The 21,858-nt window shown below is 36.6% G+C and overlaps 1 protein-coding gene across 1 annotated transcript in view; it reads left to right on the top strand.

Annotated features, from left to right (window-relative positions):
- Positions 1-21,858, top strand: part of PLCL2 (phospholipase C like 2) — a 98,879-nt gene that overhangs the window by 48,740 nt on the left and 28,281 nt on the right. The window contains exons 2-3 of the mRNA XM_062496176.1: positions 4,093-6,579; positions 9,935-10,138. Of these exons, the coding sequence (XP_062352160.1) occupies positions 4,144-6,579; positions 9,935-10,138 (2,640 nt within the window). The 5' untranslated portion in view covers positions 4,093-4,143. The remainder of the gene's footprint in view (positions 1-4,092; positions 6,580-9,934; positions 10,139-21,858) is intronic.

A 21,858-nucleotide genomic window follows, 5' to 3' on the forward strand; every position in this document is an offset into this window, starting at 1 on the left:
CCAGTGTGAGGACTGTTCTGTATTGACAGGTGGAAGGAGTGTCCTGCGCTGTGCTCCAGCTGCAGCCCCACACTTGCCACTTTGAGGGGATTGCCAAGCCCCTGCCTTGAGCTGTAAGTTTTCTTAATTCCACTGGACCGGGCCTAGTAGTACCTAATCATCTTGGCAGCTTGGTGTTTAAATATTTTTAAAGTGCTGCTTCTGGGGCATGATTCACTCTTTAAGTTATAAAATTCACTCTCTGCTTCCTTTCCTTCAGAAGATATTTACAAACTTTGCACTATTAATCCTTTCCTCTGTCATCCTGATCTATTACATCATCAAATCTCTGAGCTCTACTGCTGTCCCTATCAGTACCAGTGGTTACTGGAACTGCTTTTTAAGTAATTTTGTGATAAAGTTGCATACATTAAAAGCACTGCAGTTCAGGAATGATGTGCATCTCTCTCAATATCTGATTGAAGATTCTCTGTTGTCTCCAGAATTCTATTTTGTAGATAGTGCTGTCTTAGTCACACAGCTATTTCTTTGAGAGGAATAAAAAAGTTATCATGGATATATTCTTCCCTCCTTGTGCTTTTAATCCATTTTCTCCAGCTGTCTCTGTCTCTTAAGTACCACAGGTGACAGCTGGGATTATTTCTGTTTTTTAAACTGCTAGATGCTTTGCTTTCTGTTGCTAGGAACTCCTGGATAATCTAAACTCTTTGTGTAGTCACTTGCAGTGGTTATGAGCAATGTTTCAAAACAGTTTTATCTGTGGTCTCCTCTATTCCTCAAAACGTCTTTCAGGTGACCTTGGCTGGGGCATGAACGGTATTAGGAAATGTATTGATGAGGTAGTTGTTCTGGTTTCAGTGATTAAGTCTTATGAAGCATAGACAGTCTTTAGGGAAAATCCTCTAATGATGACAGGACAAATTATAAACTGAAGATTGACATGGTCTTCATTGTGTGAGAGATCCTAGAATGACTGAAAGTTGTTTCAGCACAAAACTGTAGCTGTTGTCTTGGCCTGAATTACAAATCTGCACTATAGAGTCAGTGTCACTTTGAGCATGTTGAACAACAAGAACCCTGTAAGTCTCATGAATGCTAAGGAGTCACTCCTGTGTTTGTTCAGATGCATGCGGTTTTCTGATATGCCATTCTTTTTGAGTCAAGGTATCCCTAGGGCCATGAGAGACTTGACCCAGTTCATGAATACACCTCACTTCTGGGGTGAAATCCTCCACATCTTATAGCAGAATAAATCTCTCTCCTCCATTCCAGACTACATTGCCAAGGCTCACAGAGTTTGTGCATACTCTATGCAGTTGCATTCTTATCTTGTGGCGTGAGCGTTTATTTTCTGTGTCTTTTCAGACTGGTGGGTAATTCAGACAGGTGGGTTCTTCTCAACAGTGTCTTTGGTAAAATATCTTTGAAGTTACTCTGATCACATGGATTGATTATGACTGCTGTGTCTCTGTCAGGATGGAGACTTGCACATTCTATCTGGTAGTTTAGGATTATTGATCTCGGGAGAAGCAAAAACATATGAAGGGTATTCTGGAGCTCAGAACGTTTCCACAGTAATTCACATTGTGGTGCTGGCTTTATATAAATAATCCGAGTGGCTAGACTCCTTTATCCTGCAAAAAGAAAGAGTGCTGCTGAACTGGCTGTGAATTCATCTGACAGGAAGGCAAAATAATCTTGCAGGTGATATATTGAATTGCTCCTCTGATCCACGTGCATGAACTCCAAGCTTTCAGTAACCAGAGCTGGCAATGGAACTGCCTTGAGATGGGCTTGTTTACATCAGAGGGATCAAGAAATGGAAGATATTTTTTTCCTGTCATGGTTCAGTAACTTGGATTAGATGCAGTCCTGATCCTAGAGAAAGGTGTAGACCTTTCTTCTGATCATGGTCAGGCAAGGTAATACTTGCTGGCCTTGGTGGTTCTGGTGTCAGGAGGTTATCTGTCAGCTGTCTTTTACTCAGCAGTTTGAGAAATGTATTTCTCTCCCAGGTCTATGACTGAGAAATCTGGAGCATTAAGGAGTTTCAAAATGCTTAATCCCAAGTCCTGAAGTACCAGGCAGGAATGTCATTGTTCATTTATGTGGGACTGTCCTTTGCCACTTTTTCTGGGCAGGCGATATAATCGGGTAGACAAACAAGTTAGGCTTAAAATAGAACAAAAACCTCTGTAAACAAAAAAAATCACATTTGATTTTATTTTTTTTCCCTAAGTTATGGAAATTTGCTGCTGTTTGAAAACAATCTTTGTGCCTAAACTACACGTAATGAGATTCTGAGAGTCAATCCTGTGCAGTATCCATTGCAGGTGTTTGATCTGCAGTTGGAAATAAAACAGTCCTCTGCAGGGTTATTCGCTTTTACTGGTCTCTTGAGAACTTCAACAAAGCAAATTCTGCTGTCATTAAAGGTGCAAGAATAGCATGGTTGATTAATTTTCTCAAACATGGAACAGCAAATATTAAGGCTGCTCACCTTACTAATCATTGTTTTCAATGAAAGGCTTTTCAGATGCTTATAAATTAAATTACAAAACCAGGACTCTGCATTTTTAATTTAAGGAAACTAAACATAAAGCACATGTGCACTGAGCTGGAAATGCATTTTGTAATGGATGGTTTTTATTTGAACATCTGTTCAGCACAGCAATCGTTAAAAGTTTTCTTTCACTTTCCTTTCTGCCATTTAAGCAATGCTGATTGGCACTGGAACATACTTCTAATGGAAAGCTGTTTCAGGGAATATCAAAATTATTTTTTTTCTTAAAGCTGGAAAAGTAATTTTTTGCGCTGTGCTGATTTTTAAGAACACTTCTAATTAAGGTATGTAATATGAAAATATTTTTAATGCAAGTGTTATGTCAGACTAAAATTTAGCTCCTCAAGACACATTGCTTTCAGAAAAAAAAAAATCCTAGCATTTTTCAGTCTCAGAAAATGCAGATAATGAAAGCATACAAGTTTCTTAAATTCAGTTCTTATGAAGTTGGTTGTACTTAAGTCATGTGTTGCTGATTTATGTGCACTTGTTTTAAGTAACGCAAATAGGTACAAGAGATACCTTAGGTAAAATGGGTACAAATAGGTACAATTTTTAAGTTACAAATGGGTACATTTTCCCCTGTTTTTTTAATGCTTATATATCCTTATATACCCAAGCTTTCTCTAGTAAAGTAAGACCTCAGGGTTATTGCATTGCTTTAAGAGCAATGGTGAGTCACTTTTGCTTCTCTTCATGACCAGGTCTTCTATTGAAGTTATTTCTAATGACATGAAGGTTCTTTGGAAACAGTTAAATCCTCACAGAATTTCCCTTCTGAGTCACCGCTGTATTTTCTGCAACTAAGAATTTGCAGAGCTATATCTGCTCCAGTCCAGTTCCTTGTGCTTCAGTGCAGTTTCTTTAGACTGTCCATGGGTATTTTCCTGCTAAGGGGAAGGATGTGTGCATGCTGTGGGCATTCTATGGGAAGAACATGGATGGGTGCTCTGGTGAAGGAAGCTTTGCATAAAAGAGTGCTGTTAATGTCTTGTACACTTAGATTAAGGCCATGTCCTATGGATTTTATGTAGTTCATTGTGTATTAATGTTTCTCTGCTGTTCACAAAGACCCTGTCAGCGTGGCATTAAAGCATTATATTCTGTACTGACAAGTTTGGCAAGTATCTGTAGGACTTTATATGGACTCAGAGAAAAGCTTGCTTCCTACTGCCTTGGCTTTAGACTTGACTGTTCTCTCTCTAAGTAGGGTATAAAATGCACATACGTATATGCAATAATACAGCATTATTATTTTGTTAGCATTCAAAACTAATTTTTCAAACTTTGTGCCCATCAAAATTACTGAAAATAAACTGTGGGAGATTACTTAGAGGAGCAAGAGCAAATATTAAGACATTAGTATTTTCACTGTGATGATGCCAGTAAGAATTTCCATCTTACTGGTCATCACACAGACTTTATTGAACTACTTGATGAACTTTCAGCTCTGAGTTGAAACCTGTTTCAATGTTGAGCAAAATCATACTGATACATCATTTTTTTTCCTCCTCCTCCTTGTTTACCAGGATGGTACGAAACAAAAGCGAGAAAGGAAGAAGACTGTGTCGTTCAGCAGCATGCCCACGGAGAAGAAGATCAGCAGTGCAAGCGACTGTATCAATGCCATGGTGGAAGGCTCTGAGCTCAAAAAGGTCCGATCCAACTCCAGGGTGTATCACCGATACTTTCTTTTGGATGCTGATATGCAGTCTCTCCGCTGGGAACCTTCAAAAAAGGATTCTGAAAAAGCAAAGATTGATATCAAGTCAATCAAAGAAGTAAGAACAGGAAAAAATACAGAAATCTTTCGCAGCAATGGAATATATGACCAGATATCGGAAGATTGTGCATTTTCAATTATATATGGCGAAAATTATGAGTCACTAGATCTGGTTGCTAACTCAGCAGATGTTGCAAATATTTGGGTTACTGGCTTAAGATACCTGATTTCTTATGGAAAACATACTCTAGATATGCTAGGAACTACTCAAGATAATATGCGGACTTCGTGGCTTTCACAAATGTTCAGTGACTCAGATGTAGATAATCTGGGGCATATACCCCTATGTAATGCTGTACAATTTATAAAAGACTTAAACCCTGGTTTAAAAATTAATAAAATTGAATTAAAATTCAAGGAGCTACATAGATCCAGGGAAAAAATGGGTACTGAAGTAACAAAAGAAGAATTTATCGAAGTTTTTCATGAGCTTTGTACCAGACCTGAAATCTATTTCCTGTTAGTTCAGTTTTCAAGCAATAAAGAATTTCTAGATACCAAGGACCTCATGATGTTTTTGGAAGCAGAGCAGGGTATGGCACAAGTCACAGAAGAAATAAGCCTTGAAATTATTCAGAAATATGAGCCAGCCAAAGAGGGCCAGGAAAAGGGTTGTCTTTCTATAGATGGGTTTACAAATTACCTTACTTCACCAGACTGCCACATATTTGATCCAGAGCATAAAAAAGTTTGTCAAGATATGAAACAACCTTTATCTCATTATTTTATAAATTCATCTCATAATACATACTTGATAGAGGATCAGTTTCGAGGTCCTTCTGACATCACGGGCTACATTCGTGCTCTAAAAATGGGTTGTCGAAGTGTTGAACTGGATGTATGGGATGGTCCAGATAACGAGCCTGTGATTTACACAGGGCATACAATGACATCACAAATTGTCTTCCGTAGTGTGATTGACATTATTAACAAGTATGCATTTTTTGCTTCAGAATACCCTCTTATTTTGTGTTTAGAAAATCATTGTTCTATTAAGCAGCAGAAAGTGATGGTACAGCACATGAAGAAAATTTTGGGGGACAAACTGCATACGCAGTCTCCAAACATTGAAGAGTCTTATCTTCCATCACCGGAATCACTTAAAGGGAAAATACTAATTAAAGCAAAGAAGCTTTCTGCTAATTGTTCTGGACTAGAGGGAGATGTTACAGATGAAGACGAAGGAGCAGAAATGTCACAGAGAGTGGCGAAGGAGGGGGTAGAACAGCAAAACTCAATGACAGGGAAACGATTCCAGCTCTGCAAAGATCTCTCTGAGTTGGTAAGCATATGTAAATCAGTTCAGTTCAAAGAGTTTCAAGTTTCATTTCAGCTCCAGAAGTACTGGGAAGTGTGCTCTTTTAACGAAGTGCTTGCTAGCAAATATGCCAACGAAAACCCAGGAGACTTTGTAAATTATAACAAACGTTTTCTCGCAAGGGTTTTCCCCAGTCCTATGAGGATTGACTCTAGTAATATGAATCCCCAGGACTTTTGGAAATGTGGTTGTCAGATAGTAGCAATGAACTTTCAAACACCTGGTTTAATGATGGACCTTAACATTGGTTGGTTTCGACAAAATGGAAACTGTGGCTATGTCCTTCGTCCTGCTATCATGAGAGAAGAGGTTTCCTTCTTTAGTGCAAATACAAAAGACACTGTGCCTGGAGTTTCGCCTCAGCTGCTTCATATTAAAATCATTAGTGGGCAAAACTTCCCTAAACCCAAAGGATCAGGTGCCAAAGGTGATGTTGTGGATCCTTATGTCTATGTTGAGATACATGGAATCCCTGCTGACTGTGCTGAGCAAAGGACGAAAACAATGCATCAGAATGGGGATAATCCAATTTTTGATGAAAGCTTTGAATTTCAAATAAATTTGCCAGAGCTAGCTATGGTGCGTTTTGTAGTACTGGATGATGATTACATTGGGGACGAGTTTATTGGGCAATACACTATTCCCTTTGAGTGTCTCCAGACTGGTTATCGGCACGTTCCTCTGCAGTCATTGACTGGTGAAAGTTTAGCTCATGCTTCCTTGTTTGTGCATGTGGCCATTACTAATCGAAGGGGTGGTGGGAAACCTCACAAGAGGGGCCTCTCTGTGAGGAAGGGCAAGAAATCAAGGGAATATGCTTCTATGAGAACATTATGGATTAAAACAATAGATGAAGTATTCAAGAATGCCCTCCAACCTATTCGGGATGCTACGGATTTGAGAGAAAATATGCAGGTACAGTTTTATAATCAATTTATTGATTCATATGTGTACCTTTGTACTGTGATGCATATGGCATACATGCTTTCTTAAGTATATGTTTGTATGTTGAACTATTTGAGTCTAATTCTGAGCAGCTCTAAGAGTGGAACATGTCAGAGCAGTCTTTTAGGTGAACTGTTTACTGATGCAACCTTGAATGCACACGTGTATTTTGTTGAACGTCAAAATGGAAATATGGCTCTAGTGTTAGAGCTCAGCCCTATTGACTCCTCCTATGTCTTTGAAGAAATATTAGAAATACACTAAAAGAAAGTATGGCAATATTTTAGTTTTAAAAAATTAAGTTGAAATGTGGGAAGATTCATACAACAGATTAAAGGGAGATTTTAATGCCTATCAGAGACCTTACTTGTACGTCTTAAGAATGTTTAGCTTAATTTCACCAAAGTTACTTTTTTTTTTTTAGTCCCAAATAGAAGGCAGTGCTTTCAAGAAATATCCATTTGCTTTCCGTGGTTCTTCCTTACTACGTTAGAAATACATGCCATTAGCACTAAGGTATTAGAAGTTATCTTCTAGAAGAAGTCGCCCTACTTGAAATGTCATGTTAGTACACACATAGAATTTAGGGAAAAAGTGCAGTCTGAGGTGCTTTGTTTTGTGGAAGCCCAGAGATCTTACTTCAAAAAATGTTCTGCTTGGAGATTCCAGGTAAATAACCCCTTTTAGAAATGTATTAAAATTAATTGTAAAGTTACATTCCATTTAATAAAACTTTTAACTATTTATGAACTTCTGATGGAATACTAGCAGTGATCAACAAAATTAAGAATCGTCATTTCAAATGGACTGACCTATCACATCCTTTTGGTGTAATACAGTATTAAGGGAAAGGAGATTAAAGGAAATGTCTGAGACCTGATTCTGGATTTTAAAGGCACATCAGTGTATATAAATTTCCTTAATGAATAATCTTATATTGAAAAGATACTAATAGTAATACAATTTTAAAGCTAATTTTATATGAAAGAAGAAATTAGTACATCATTATGCAGCTCTCCCATTCCACTTGGTAAATAAATTTGCTCTTTTAAAAGATAATTTAAAAAAATACAGGGATGATACTTTGACTTATAAATGTTTCAAACTATAGGCTGCATGTAAAATGAACTTTACCTGTATTTTACCTACTGATGGCAATAATTCTGTCATATAAAGAATACTGCATTTTAAGATACTTTTCAAGGAAGAGCTGAGTCGAGGAAGCAGTGAAAACATAGAATTTTGTGTAGCTACATTAAACTCATGAATGTGCAGGCTTCAGAATGCACAGTATAATGATATAATTGCAAACAGACTCTATCGTGAGGTTTCTTTGAACATGAGATATTAAAAGGTATTTTATGTATTTTATTGTGTCACTTTGAAAGATGTGCTATCAATTGAATTTATCATTATTTCAAAATGCTATTGAGAAGATATTTTAGGCACATGAGGGAAGATTAGTTTTTCTTAACTTTGCTCGCAGATTATATAATGTGAAAAATTTAAACTCTGTAACCAAGTTTTTACAGCTAATAAAAGCAAACAAATCACTCAATTAAAATAAGTATTAGTTTATGTCAGGGAATCTGAAATAGTTTAATTTCTATATTGCTGAAATTTTGTGTTATAAACTGTAATGATTTTTATGACTGTTATATCTTCATAATATCCTCAGAAGCCAGATTATGAAGGGCAAAGTTAGTTATTTTGATTTTTTTTATATAAGATGGAATGAAAGGAAAAAAAAATGTGGAGCAGCAAGTTGAGTAGTTTCTCTAAATCTGTGTAAGAATAGCCTATTCTGTTTCTTTTGTTCCTGTATTGACAAAAACCTATGTCATAACTGGTATTAATCACGGATAAAAGTATAATATGGGTGATTGAACTGGATGTGATGTTACATGTTTAAGTTTCTTAACAGTATGAGGAATAGTCTCTGGACATGGAATTGGAAGTCCAAAGGCAAGAGTTATATATTAATCCTGTCCTGCCTGTCATTAATGAATATATACAATTCCAGGGTCCCTGTTAACCTCTCTGTAAAATGGTTGTTCATAATGGCTTATCCCTTGTACGTATCTCAAGCAAAATCTGTTTTAATGGACTTCCCAATGTCTGTCTCTTGAGCTGTGTAATTATTATGTCATTGAAGTGTACATCAGTTGATAAAAGAAGTTTCTGTTTCCTGGACATTTACTAAAAGTGCACTCTAAGTGAATGGGTAGGTGCAATTGACTGTTCACATAATTTTGCACGAATATGCTGCACCTACATATTTGGAAATCTGCTTTGGTATTTTGTCTGATAAAATATTTCACATTGGATTCCTGTTTGAGTTAAGGTTGGCATTATGTCTTTCTAGGAGACATGTCCTCAAATGAGTCTTACCATGCCAGCAAGATGGAAAGTGATTTGGATTAAAATGAAATTTTTTACCAGATACTCTGCCTGGGTGCGACATGAGAGAAAGGAGCACTGAGCACATTTGTAACTTAAATATACCATATTTTTGTTTTTATTTCCTACAGGAGCACAAACTCCAGACCTGCCATAGATCACCAGTTCCCAATTGGTACAAAAATCCTAAATTCTGTACAGTGCTGACAATATTCCCATCATGGAATGTCAGTGGCTACTTGGAGTCACATTGTATTTCCAGTGCCGTAAACTTCCTTGAAGTTTAAACTTATGGCTTTATAGTCTACTATACTGGATATAAAACATGACTGTAAGAAATCTTAGGGAGAGGTACAGAATCAGTATTTAAGTTGAAGTACCTTAAAAAAATTTACTGAAATCTGAGTCTATGGTAGGAATACATCAATAGTGGAGTGCTGGGTTTGTGAATCACACCAAATGGGAGCCCTCAGATCCACAGCACGTCTGGATTTATAGTTCAGGTATGTTTAAAGTTACAAATGTGCTGAATTCCTCCTTCTACTTCACTTTGCTTAATTGACACATTCAGCATCTAATTTTTTTTATCTTGATGGCATTTAAAAATGTCATAGAATTTTTCAAAATATATAACCATTATATTTTAGAATCTCTTTATTTCCATAGTTAATTTTAGCCATGATAGAGAGGAGATATACTTGTTCAAAATAGATGGCTTTTACTGTGGCATTTACTATGTTCCTTGAATTTTTAACATTTTTCTAAAATATATATGTAATAATGATTGGTTTCAAAAATGTCAGTTCTTCAGGGAAAAGTGTGGTAACTGCAGCTCAGCATTGTAGCTCAAGTATTTATCCTGAAATTACAAGACTTTATATTTCATATTTAACTGTTAAGAAAACTTTTTCTTTCCTTTCTGCAGAATGCAGTAGTTTCATTCAAAGAATTATGTGGCCTCTCTCCTGTAGCAAATCTTATGCAGTGCATTTTGGCAGTGTCTATGCACTTGGTTGGACCTGATAATACACCCTTGGTAGTAGTGAATCTCAGTGATCAGTATCCAACTATGGAGCTCCAAGGGATTGTTCCAGAGGTCTTGAAAAAGATTGTAACAGCGTATGAAATGGTGAGTAGTTTTTTTTGGGCTTGTCTTATATTGTTTGTTTGAAAGAGTTTTTAAATATATATGTGATAACTGTACCTTGCCTGTTTTAAAAGTAATTTTAACCAGTGACTTCCTATTCCATGCTTCATTACTTGTGCTTGAAAGGTATTTCCATGAATGTATTGCAGTTTCTAGTGTTTTCATACAGAGTAAAACATAGAGATTGCTAATATACTGCATGAAAACATCTATTTGTACACTTCAGAAGGTAAAGTGGTTATAACCAAGAGGATTTAATATGAAGAAGAGGATGTATTGATTTACCTGTTTTTCAGTAGTTTGAAACTTCCTGTATATCTGTAAACCTCATACTAATTTACATTTTCCATTTTGTGGACCTTGGTTTATTTTGGCTTTGACTCAACATAGAATACAGAAATGTCAGGCATGACTTTTAGGCATTGTAGCTTTATAAGCATCTTGGCATGTAAAATTCTACACATGCTCTTTTATTTTCCTTTTCTCTATCTCTCTTATAGATAGATGTCATTTGCTTAGCCATTTTTATACATGTAAGCAGCTGTAATGTTAACTTCAGATATTATGTTTCAAAAAATACATAAACTGTGTCTTTAGAGACTAGAAATTAATCATGTTGCAAGAAAAAAGGAAGGAAGAACTAATACACCAAAAAATACTGATTTACATCTGCTTTGCATTAATTTAAAATGTGGAAAAAAGATCCAGAAGAGTGTTATTTGAAATAGCCTCTTTACTTCCATTGAAGTAATCTGGCAGAGTGTAATTGATTATATATTCATTTGTTTAATGTTTTATTTCAAGTGACAATAATTTTGCAGTAATTTTGTGTGCTATAATGAGAAACCTCACCTGGAAGTATCAAGTCACTTGCCAGAAAAGAAAATAGAGAGAAATTAACCAGTAGCCCATTTTCATATGTATCTTGTAAACTGCTTTTTAAAGGAAAAAGAAGCTTTAGAATTATGCTATGCCAAAGTGAAAAAAAAAAAGCCCACTCATTGATAATTGGAAATTTAGGCAGAGTTTATGTAGCTCAGTGGTGCTGTAAATATGACAAAATCTGGTTGGAATGATAGCACAGCTACAAGAAGATAGTGTGTATCCTCTTAGTGGTGGCTTACAGGATATCACTGTAATTGGGATGTAAACGAGCTTGACTGTGGGGATTACAGCTGCAACACATAAAGATGTTCTGTTTTCTTGATGGAAATGTCTCTACCTGCAGTTTGTTCTGATGTGGTGATGCTGCTTGTTAGTTATTAAGCTGTTCTAGGTACTTAAAATCTTAGCTCTCAGTCTGGAATAAATTTTTTGTTTGAGTATCACTGAGACAAAGGTGACTTGTGACACCAGAAATCTTTACAATCTAAGATTGGTTTGCTCTTTGTCTCTCACATGTTTTTCCCCACACATATCTTATACTCTATACATCTTATACATGATTTGAACGTTTCTGTACTTGAGAAATCTATACTTTACTTGTACCTGTAAAAAATAGATTTTTTTTTTACTGGCAAAAAAAGCATTTTTCCATCTTCTTGTCCCTGAAATATAAATACTCATTTTCAAACGGAGTATGATAGTGCTTCTAGCTCTAAACGATATTGAAGATAAGTAAATTTAAGGTTATTTTAATCAAATAAAAGTTATAAGTTAAAATGATGAGATGTGTTTCAATTTGTGGCATTTGGGTTTTGCCAGTACTCCGTTCAGTTTGACAAAATATTTTAAGGAATTAAAATCTGTAGGGTATGCTGGAAAAAAAGAGACAGCCATGGGAGACATATTCCCATGCTCTAATTTCTGAAAACTCATTGTGAAGCAGTGGGAGACATCTGCATCATAATTTCCTCAAAGAGAGAAGAAATGTGACACTCTTTTAGTTCATACATATATTGGTATTTGCTATAATGGCAGATGTTTAGAGTTTGACAGCTTTATAGTTTTTTTGGGGGGGGTGAGTTATATGATTTTGTTTTATATTAATATAATGAGCCCTCAAAAGGACAAATCTTACCTTGCCTTAGTTTTGACTTGGGGATATTTTTGTCACTATTAATTAATAAGTGGGTGTAAAAGTCTACTTAATAATGAGAGTTCTTTATCCCAAACTGAGAAGGGGTACATGTACTGTCAAAGTAATGATTACCTAGTTGTCTTACTTTCTGTTGGCTTAGGCTTCAGTACAGGTCAGAATTATGTAACTGTGTACTTCCAGTGTGTTAAGTGCTGTATGAAATCATGCGGATAACAAGGACAGAGTCCAATGTTTATGAAAAAAAACCTTGATCCATATCATAAATGCATGCATAGGCTGTCATTACCTTGTGTGTCCTCTCAATGTGGCACATGTCATGGCATTCTCAAAGTGTGGTTGTTTCAGGTTTATGATATTTTTAGCTAATGAAGGGATTCTTATCTGTCAGAAATACTCTTTTTTTTCCCTGTAAAACGACAATAAACATAGAAATTAATATTCAAGAATTTAATTATTCAGAATCTGTTTACACTGGGAGTGCTTGAAGGACTCATTGTTGCTCTGTTAAGTGAGAAAGGATGCAAGACTTTCACAGCAGGACAGTCAGTCCACCTTGAAATAATTGCAAATAAGTACTATACTGCAGGGGCACATGGAAAGGAGAGAGTATCTTCAGTGCAACATGAGCTTTTTTAAAGAAACAATGAGGTAAACGGTAATAAAATAGTCTATCAGTAGATACTTGGGGTTTTTATCTTCAAACAAATAGCACATAGTGCTTTCTTAAATTGCATTTACTTAAATGTAGCATTTACTGCTATATTGATGGAGGAGCTGTTGAGTGACCAATACTAGTACTTGTCATGGGTTAAAAACCCTCCTATCCGTGTTATAGGAACCGGAGTACCTTTTCAGGATAATAAAAATCAAATATATCTAGGAATTTTTGAGAAAGGCAAAAGTTTAAGGTGTGTATTTTCTTTAGGTTCTCCATGCTCCTGAGTATTTTTCACCCTATCATTTTTTCACTGTTTAACAATGTTTTATTTTTCCCTCTTGTTCATGAACTTCAGCTTCCTTTATGTGATACTTCAGCATGCACTCTGTTGGTGTCATCACACCCATCACTGATCAGTGCTGCAGACTGAAGCTTGGAGTTAAGGCAAGTGCCTCTTCCACACCATTGCATGTTTTTTTAAATGTCTTATAACCTTTAAGATAAACAGTAAGTAAACTTTAAAAGTTATACCATGGCAAGAGAAAAAAATTATCTCGCCCTAAGTCTGCAGCATTATTCAGTGATGAGTATAAAAGCACTGCAAAGATATGCTAGAGGACGGTACAAATACAGCCAGATACTGTTGAGAATTTGGCTGTCTCTGTTTGCCCGTAGTGGAGGATGAAGTGTCCCATCTGCTGACGATCAGGTTTTCTGAATTTTGGAAGCAGGCATTTACTTCTATGAGAAAAACTAACACAGAACAGGCAGGTAACTGTACCTGTGTGAAAAAGAAGTAGTGCTGCTACAGTAATTAGGATGTTATTAAATCCTAATTAGATAATGCTGCTAGTTCTATTTTTTTTTCCCCAGTTTCTGGGGGTGGTTTTTATTTTTTTTTTTTAATTTTGAGGTGATTTTGTACTTCAGAGTGTCTGCACAATGTGGTATAGGTCTGTATGTTATTTAAATGAAATCAAACAAGATTAATAGATTTGGTGTATACCCCCGAGGGATGGACTTGAAAGCAGGTCAGTGTTTATTGGTGGTGGGGGTTGTGAGATAATGAAAACGAGAGGTATTAAAATAGAGTGACACTATTAAACTGAAAAACAACATATCATTGGGGATGAGCAGTGCTGTAGAAAGCTTAAATCTGGTTGCCTTAAATTTTGCTCTTTCCAGCTACTGACTCAGTACAGCAGATTGCAGGTGCAATCATGCAGAAATTAACTTCATGTTACAGAGTTGTAAATTTCACCTATGACATAAACTAAGCCTATGTTTTGAACATTAACTTGTCCCTCCCATTGGAAAGCAGATAGTTTGACACTGTACCTGGTAGAGTTACAGACTGTACTGATGCTGATAGGGCTTATTAAAAGCCTATCTGAAAAGTTTTGATTGTCAAGGTTTTGGTAAAATGTTAGTAGTCCTCTCATACTTCAGCTACTGCTCAATATCTTAAATATTCTTCACTTTTAAAACTCATCTTGATATTAACATAGATTGAGTGGAGCACTTCTGTCACTGTTGAGTCAGACGTGACATATACGTGCACACTTGAACAGAATAACAATGGTGAATGGTGAAATCTTTATTATGCGTGTTCTCCAGTTCATATACTCTTTAACAAAATGTGATCTTAAGTCTTGTTTAATGGGCACGCTGGATTGAACCTCGTAATTCTGAAGGAGGCAAAGGGTATATCTACTGCCTCCTTCACAGGGCCTAAAAAAGAGTAATTAGCAAATCTGTTTTCAGTTACACTTAGCTCGTAAAATCTGTGTTAGTTACCTGTTCTTGGTGTAAGTCCTTGGTTATGGTTACTCTGCAAATACAGTAAGGAGGGTTACAGTCATCATGCTGTGATTATAGATTTGTGTCTTGAGAAAACAAGTAGAGCAAGAGTTTTCTATTTCAGCTTGGTCTAATGTTACACTACTAACATGTCAGAGTTATTCAGCTGAGAAGCCTTCATTCCCCAAATTACCCTTTGAGGTTTTGCAAACTTCTGGGGCAGCAAAAAAAGCCTGGATCCAGTGCTGGTAATTTGCTCCTTAAACTGAGTAAATATGCTGCTTCAACTCATGCACAGGCCCAAATGCTTAGTTTCTGATTGTGTCAGAGGAGGCTGAGTCCAATGTCGCCAATCTCCTCTAGTGGAACTCAATCTTTGGCTATCACATGATTTTAAATCACATTATAACACCTTCTCACCACTTGAATTGTGCACTTGAAGAAAATTCAGATTTGTCCGTGCAGTACCTTTCCTGAGGAATATGTGACTGGCATAGTCCATGAAAGCTGTGTTCTGAGCCCAGTTGGTTCAGAATGTTGTTCTTGAGCCCATGACTTAGAAGTCGAGCTCCAGGGGTGCTCCATGTTATAATTTGCCTCTTAGCATTATCTGGCTTACGAAGAAGAAAACTTAATTCTTCACACAGAAGATTGAAAAGCTATTATTCCTTGCTTTGGTACTTGATAGCATAACTATATAAAGCAAAACAAAAACATAAAAGAAGTAGTCAAAAGAACAGACATCACAGACACTAAAGATACTGCCTGGGGAGTTTGAAGTAAATATGTGCCACTTATCAAAAAACACTTGGGGAGAACAAAATGGAGGAGGTTCTCATGAAAATAAGGCATCATCGAAAGAGCTGAAGTCATGTGCAGACAGGGAAGACAGGATCTGTATTTAACCCTGCAAATTTAAATAAGAAATTGAAGAAAACTGACAGTGAAGAATTAAAAAAAAATATCTCCACAGACTTAAAAATAACAGTAACCTCGTTTCTGAAAAAAACAGAAGTCAGTCAAAGATTGTGTGAGATCACTAGCTGATCAATGCTTAAAAGAAAGCCCCAGCCCAGCTAAAGAGGCAAAACTGCAATACTGAGTTAGTTTTTGCATCCGTATACCTGTAGAGATTGAGGTTTCACATGAAAAGCTTCTTTATGAAAGACTGATTGGAGAATTCATCTGTAAGGGAAATGCTGACAGAAGATGTTACACAGGAAAGGCAAAAGACTGGGAAAATAATACACCAGAAAGAGGAGATACTAATTTAAGAGTTCTGAAAGATCTCAAGAGTTGATGTATCAAAACTGCTAATTGTTGTGTTTATTCTCTCACTTGAAACTGACTATCAAAGTTGTTAGTGTGGTAGCAGTGTTTTAGATATTTCCAGGGAAGATGATGAAATTACAGATCAGACAGGCTGACATCTGTACTGTGAAAATGGGTAGAAACTGTTTTGAAGAAGAAAATGAGAGGAAACATGGGGAAATGTGTCATGTTGGGGAAAAGTCAATACTGCTTTTATAAAATGAAGGGCTCATTAATCCCTTGGAGCTCTTTGATGTCAAAAAGCATGTAGACAGAGCAGATCAGTTTGGTTAGATTTTCCAAAGCATTTGACAAAGTTTCCTTTCAAATGCTCATATTAAAATAAAGTTGCCATTAAATTTTTAGACTTTTAAAGTTATTAGATTTCTGGATAGCTAAAGGGAATGTTGGACTTAACCTGGTGGTCCAGCAGGAAAAGAAGTGTTAAAGACAGTTGCTTATGTTGACTTTTGCATTAAGGGCATGTTTTTCCAGTAAGTGAATTAGAGGTAGTAGGTATAGCTCTTGCAATTTTGAACTAGCTAAAGCAGCTAAGCACTCTGGAAGCTGTATGAATTAATGCTGTCCCCAGATTTGCAAAGATCATTGAGGTGTGAGGTTATGTGGCTGCTTAGACTTCCAGCAACTTTATCAGTCTTAGTGGTAGATTGTTAGAACATGTGTTAAAACAGTAAATTTCAGAGTTGGCAACACAAATGCAGTATTTAAATTGTGATAACACACAGTGTCTCACTGTTTCTATGACTGCCTCTGGCTTTCTACAGTATTGCTTGCTTTCATTATCAGTCTCTGCAGAAGAGAACTGTCTTTATTTAAGAAATAAATGGATATAGTTTGGTGAGTGGAGATCTAAGAGAAAACATACATAATTCATTGTAATTTAATATTGCAAATAGCCCAGGTAATGGTTTTTGCCATGTTTAATAAATTATAGTAATTGTAGACCCTGGTTTTTGAGATGAATTGAAATAGTTACTGATTGTGTAGCTGTTAGTCTGTCGCAAAAACTGAAAACAAAGCATTCATGGAAAATACAGTGAATAGCTTGGGCAGTTTCTTCAGACAGAGTTGTACTGCTTATTATCAGTTTTTATTTTCCTGTTTTATAACAGCATGAAGGTTGTAATTATGCTTCCAAAAACAGAGCTGCAGATGATAACCTTAGCTTATGCTGGGCTTTTTCAGTCCACAAAGCAAATGTCTAATTTTGGATACTCAAGACTCCAGTGCCAAATGTTGTAAAGTATGAGCTGTTTTGCATTGATTGAAAAGCTCTGATAATGACAATTTAATGCTTCTGTGAAGTCAAGATTTCTGCATTTCTTGTTGAGAGCATGAACAGCAAAGCTTTTTGTATCCTCTCACTAATCCCATTATGCCTAATGGCTGACTCACAGTATTCATAAGAGCATAAAATAATACAGCTACTTAGGAAGAGGAGTTCGTGTAGCTTTCTGTCCTGTTTTAATGTAGTCCAATGAAATGTTTATGGAAGAGCATAAAAATAGGTCAGATGCATAGCAACTTCTCTTATGTATTCCATATTTCCAATAGCAGTTCTCCTTTTCAATAAATTTTAAATTTAGTGTTTGTCTTTTTGATTCTGTCTCTGTGAAAAAAAAAATGTTAGAACTGCTACTGATAGTTCTCATTTCAGAAATAACCTATTAACTACCTATTAATTTCGTCACACAGGTGATAGATTTTTGCTTCTTATACAGATAGAGGCTACTTTCATTTCATATACATGTCCTTATTTACTGTCCACTTTTCACATGGTTTTTCATTCTATCAGCTTTAGTTTTAAAATTATGAACATAATTTTGCTACAAAAACCGGATTATCAGGAATGTGAAAAGAAGTGACTGTTGAATTTGAAAATGTTTATTGTCCTTGGGTGTGTAGTTTGGAAGAGAGCTGCTGATTATTACATTTACTCTGTCTTCTACCTAGTATTTCTCACAGACTTGACTCATGAGGAATTAAGAACAAATAGAAGTCTCTTTAATGGAGAACTTGCGGACTGTTTGTTCCTTTGGTAAATTTTCCTAAACTGGGGGAAATTAATTCATTTTGTCATAGTGCAGAATTAAGAACAAATTATGTCCTATTTTTTCTCAGGCCTACAAGAATTAGCTTTGGTAAGTGGATTTCATATCTTTTGATTCCTGCAATGTAATATGGCATAATCTTGTCTTGCTTCTTTCTGAAGAAAAAAACCCAAACGTTTTCCATGTATGTGTTTTGTAGAATATAAAACATTTCAAAAAGAGGTGAGAGAGGAAAGGTAGGCTGAAAAAGTAAGACCATGAGTCTGTTCCCAAGTTTTTCCCACTTAAATGGATAAACTGCCACTGTCATGTACAGCATTACATTTTTAGCATTGTATACCAGTGAATTCAGTAAGCACAATGGAAATTTCATCTCTTTTTTTTTTTTTTTTAAGAGGACAGAGGTTGAAAGTCTAAAAAGAAACATAATGCTCGATTATATCATAATGTAAGTTATGCTTGAGGCAGGTGATATCCTTGCCCTCTATTCAGTGGTGCTGAGTGCCATACCTGACAGTGTCCTGTCCTGGGTTCCCCAGTGCAGGGGAGGCATGGATGTGCTGAAGAATCAAACAAAGGGCCACTAAGGTGATGGAGCATCTCTCCTACACAGAAAGCCTGGCAGAGCTGGGAGTGTTTAGTATGGAGAAAAGAGGGCTCAGGAGAACCTCATCAATGCATATAAATGCCCGAGGAGAGGGTGCAAAGAGGCCAGAGGTGGGCTATTTTCATTGCTGCCCAGTGACAGGAGAAAAGGCATGAAATGAAAAACAGGAGGCTCTGTCAGATCAGGTAACACTTTCTGACTGTAAGGGTGACTGAACATGGGAACAGGTTGCCCAGAGAGGTTGTGGAGTCTCCAGCTGGGAAGATACTCAAAGGCCATCTGCACATGGCCCTGGGCAGCCAGCCACAGTAAGTGGCCCTGCATGAGCAAGGGGATTTAGACCAGTTGGCCTCTTGAGGTCCCTTTTAACTTCAATGACTCTGTGCTTCTTTGCTAAACTTATTTTCTTGCATAGTTGAAGAAATATTTTCCAATTTAGACAATAAATTTGCTAAAAAATTTACTGCTTTGAAGGAAATTTGGTTTGATGCAATGAGTCCTCTGTGTGTAAAGAAGTAGCAGTTAGAAGCTTAATTTTCTTACCTTGGTACTTTGGATTGTATTGGGATAGGAGAAAGATCAGCTTTTGCTTATAGAGCTTTGAAGCAAAACCACACCTGATTTTTATCTATAATGAAATTATTATTGGTTGTTGTCTTGAGCCAGAATGCTTCATTTGACTGGAGATGTCAACTTTACTAAAATTCTTTTTTACATACAGTCATTTAGGTTGGAAGGCACCTCTGGAGACCATCTAACCCCAACCTCTTGCTCAAATTAGGATCAGAGAGAGCAGGTTGCCTTGGGCTGTGTCTAGCTGGCTGTTTAATATCACCAAGGGTGGAGGTTCCACAGTCAATCTGGGAAACCTCTTCCAGTGTTTGACCACCCAAGATTCCCCCTGAGCCTTCTCTGCTCCAGGCTGGACAGTCCCAGCCCTCTCAGCCTCTCCTTATTTAAAAGATGCTCCAGTTCCTTAAATCTCTGCATCTTTCTGCTGGGCACAGAGTAGTCCATATTGTACTGAAAAATCCCAAACTGGTCCAGCTCTGGCCTCACAAGAAAGAGATTGGAAAAACTCAGCATGGGTTTACGAAAGGGAAATCAGGCTTAGCCAACATGTAGCCTTCTACAATGAGGTGACAGTCTCAGCAGAGCTGAAAAACATTCAGAGGGAAAAAAAACCAAAAAGCAGAGGAAAGCTGTGAATGTTTTTTTCTTGGTAGAATTTGGCTTATGCTGTTTGTGGTGGTCCTGTTAGAAGATGGATGTTTCAGAATTCCTTCAGTGTGGTGAGCACCACGCTGTTAAAACAATTTGAGTTGTGAGGTTTGCAATTTGATTTTACAGTAGTTTCCTTTCTTATTTACTATAGCACCGTTCTTCTCCAGTGGAAAATAAAAGGCAGCACATACAGTTTAAAACAACTCCTTATGCAGCTGCAGAGCAAGCTGACCATGGCAGTTGTCACTGGAAGGACTAAGAATAGTCCTTCTGCTTGTTCCAGTGCCACAGCAAAGATGCTTTCTGGTGCATTGACACTGAATCCAGGACTGCTTGGATACAATTTATGCAGACATTCAAGTGGAGCTGACCATGTTTTGTTTCAGTTCCAGGTACCTATAATGGTTCTTGAGGGCAAAGAGTTCATAAGGAGTCCCTACTAGAGTCCCTTTCCTTGCTGTTGCTGCCTTGGACAATGTTAGTAGCTTCTTATCCTCACTTTGTAAAACATCTTTTGAAGTGGTGCAGATGCTACTAGCAGTTTGGGGTGCCCTGTTTTTGGTTTTCTACTTTTGTGAAGTACTGTTTGCTATTGGTGCTATTTCTACCATCCTGGGCTTAATAAAATGTCTGGAAAATACAAATTATATGTTTATTACTGCTGTTAAGACCTCCAGTTTGGCTTCTGAATACTAAAGATACACACATTGATTAGAAATGTAGTTTCTGTAGCTTGTGATTTCAGAAATGTATCTAATAGGCAGTGGTTTGGATGAAAGTAGAATGTGAGCACCATTTTAATGAAGATTTGATTTATACCTACTCTAAGTATGCTTTCAGTTTTACTGTTGGAATGTAGGTGTAACAGTATTGGCAACACATTTACAGATTTTGAAATCTAAATGTGTGGTGTGCTTTTCTTGCTAAAAATAATGTTCATCCTTGGTGTTGCAATTCTGTCAGTGAAGGTGTTTTCTCTCACTGAGTTTCATCAGCCAGACACAATTTATAATTGGTTGATTTTTCCATTTTAAAATGCAGCTGATGTCTCCCTGTGTGCTACCAACCAGTTCCACATACTGAGGATTGGATAAATCCTGGGGTTTTTAAAAGATTTCTTTCCCAAGGCCTATGTTAAATGTGATATTTAAAAATATTTACAGTTGAGTTCAGTTACATATTTTCCGCAAGTTGAGGGCATAAACAGAATGTTTTATCTTCTGCCAGAAGACCTGTGTGTGTGAGCCTAGTAGAAATAGGTCTTATTCAAATTAATCTGAAATTAAATAAATGGTTTCAAATATATGCGTGTGTACATACATGTGAGCACTTGCATTGGTCTACATGGTGTGAGTTCATAGCACTTAACTCTTTCATAAAACAACAAATTAGACTAGAAACTTTGGAATAGAAAAAATATATAAAAGGGTAGTCTAGACATTTATATATTTAAAGTAACCATCTTAATGAGAGAGTTCTGTTTTGCTGAGGAGGAGGATAGATTTTTTTTCAGTACATGAGTTTTTCATTTGGTTTGTGAGGACAGCATCATGTAAGTCATGAACTGTTAACAATGCAGTTCCATCAGTTTAAAGCTACAATTGTGATTTCTAACCATCATCATTGGCTTGTTAAGGTAGGAACAATCCTCATTGGTCTCCAATCCTCATTGAGAATTCTGGACTAATTAGTGTTTATTTCTGAACCCTCTTAATAATAATTTAATTTAAAAATATATTTATTGACATTTGTCCATTTGTTAGAATAACTAGGTAAAATGCTTGCATGATTTAAGCAATAGAGTTTGAAGAATATAACAAATAGATCAAACTGTCAGCCTGGCCTCTGTAGAAATGTGATGACTTCAAGGCACATAAAGCATACCATTCTTCATTTCCCATTTTCCACTGACCAACTGAAAAAGAGGATAGTCCAGTCTGTAATGAGTACCTGAGAAGTTTTCTGGTCATGCTAAGATAGGGGTGTGAT

The sequence above is a fragment of the Cinclus cinclus genome, chromosome 1 (assembly GCF_963662255.1).
Source record: "Cinclus cinclus chromosome 1, bCinCin1.1, whole genome shotgun sequence".
Classification (NCBI taxonomy): Eukaryota; Metazoa; Chordata; class Aves; order Passeriformes; family Cinclidae; genus Cinclus; species Cinclus cinclus.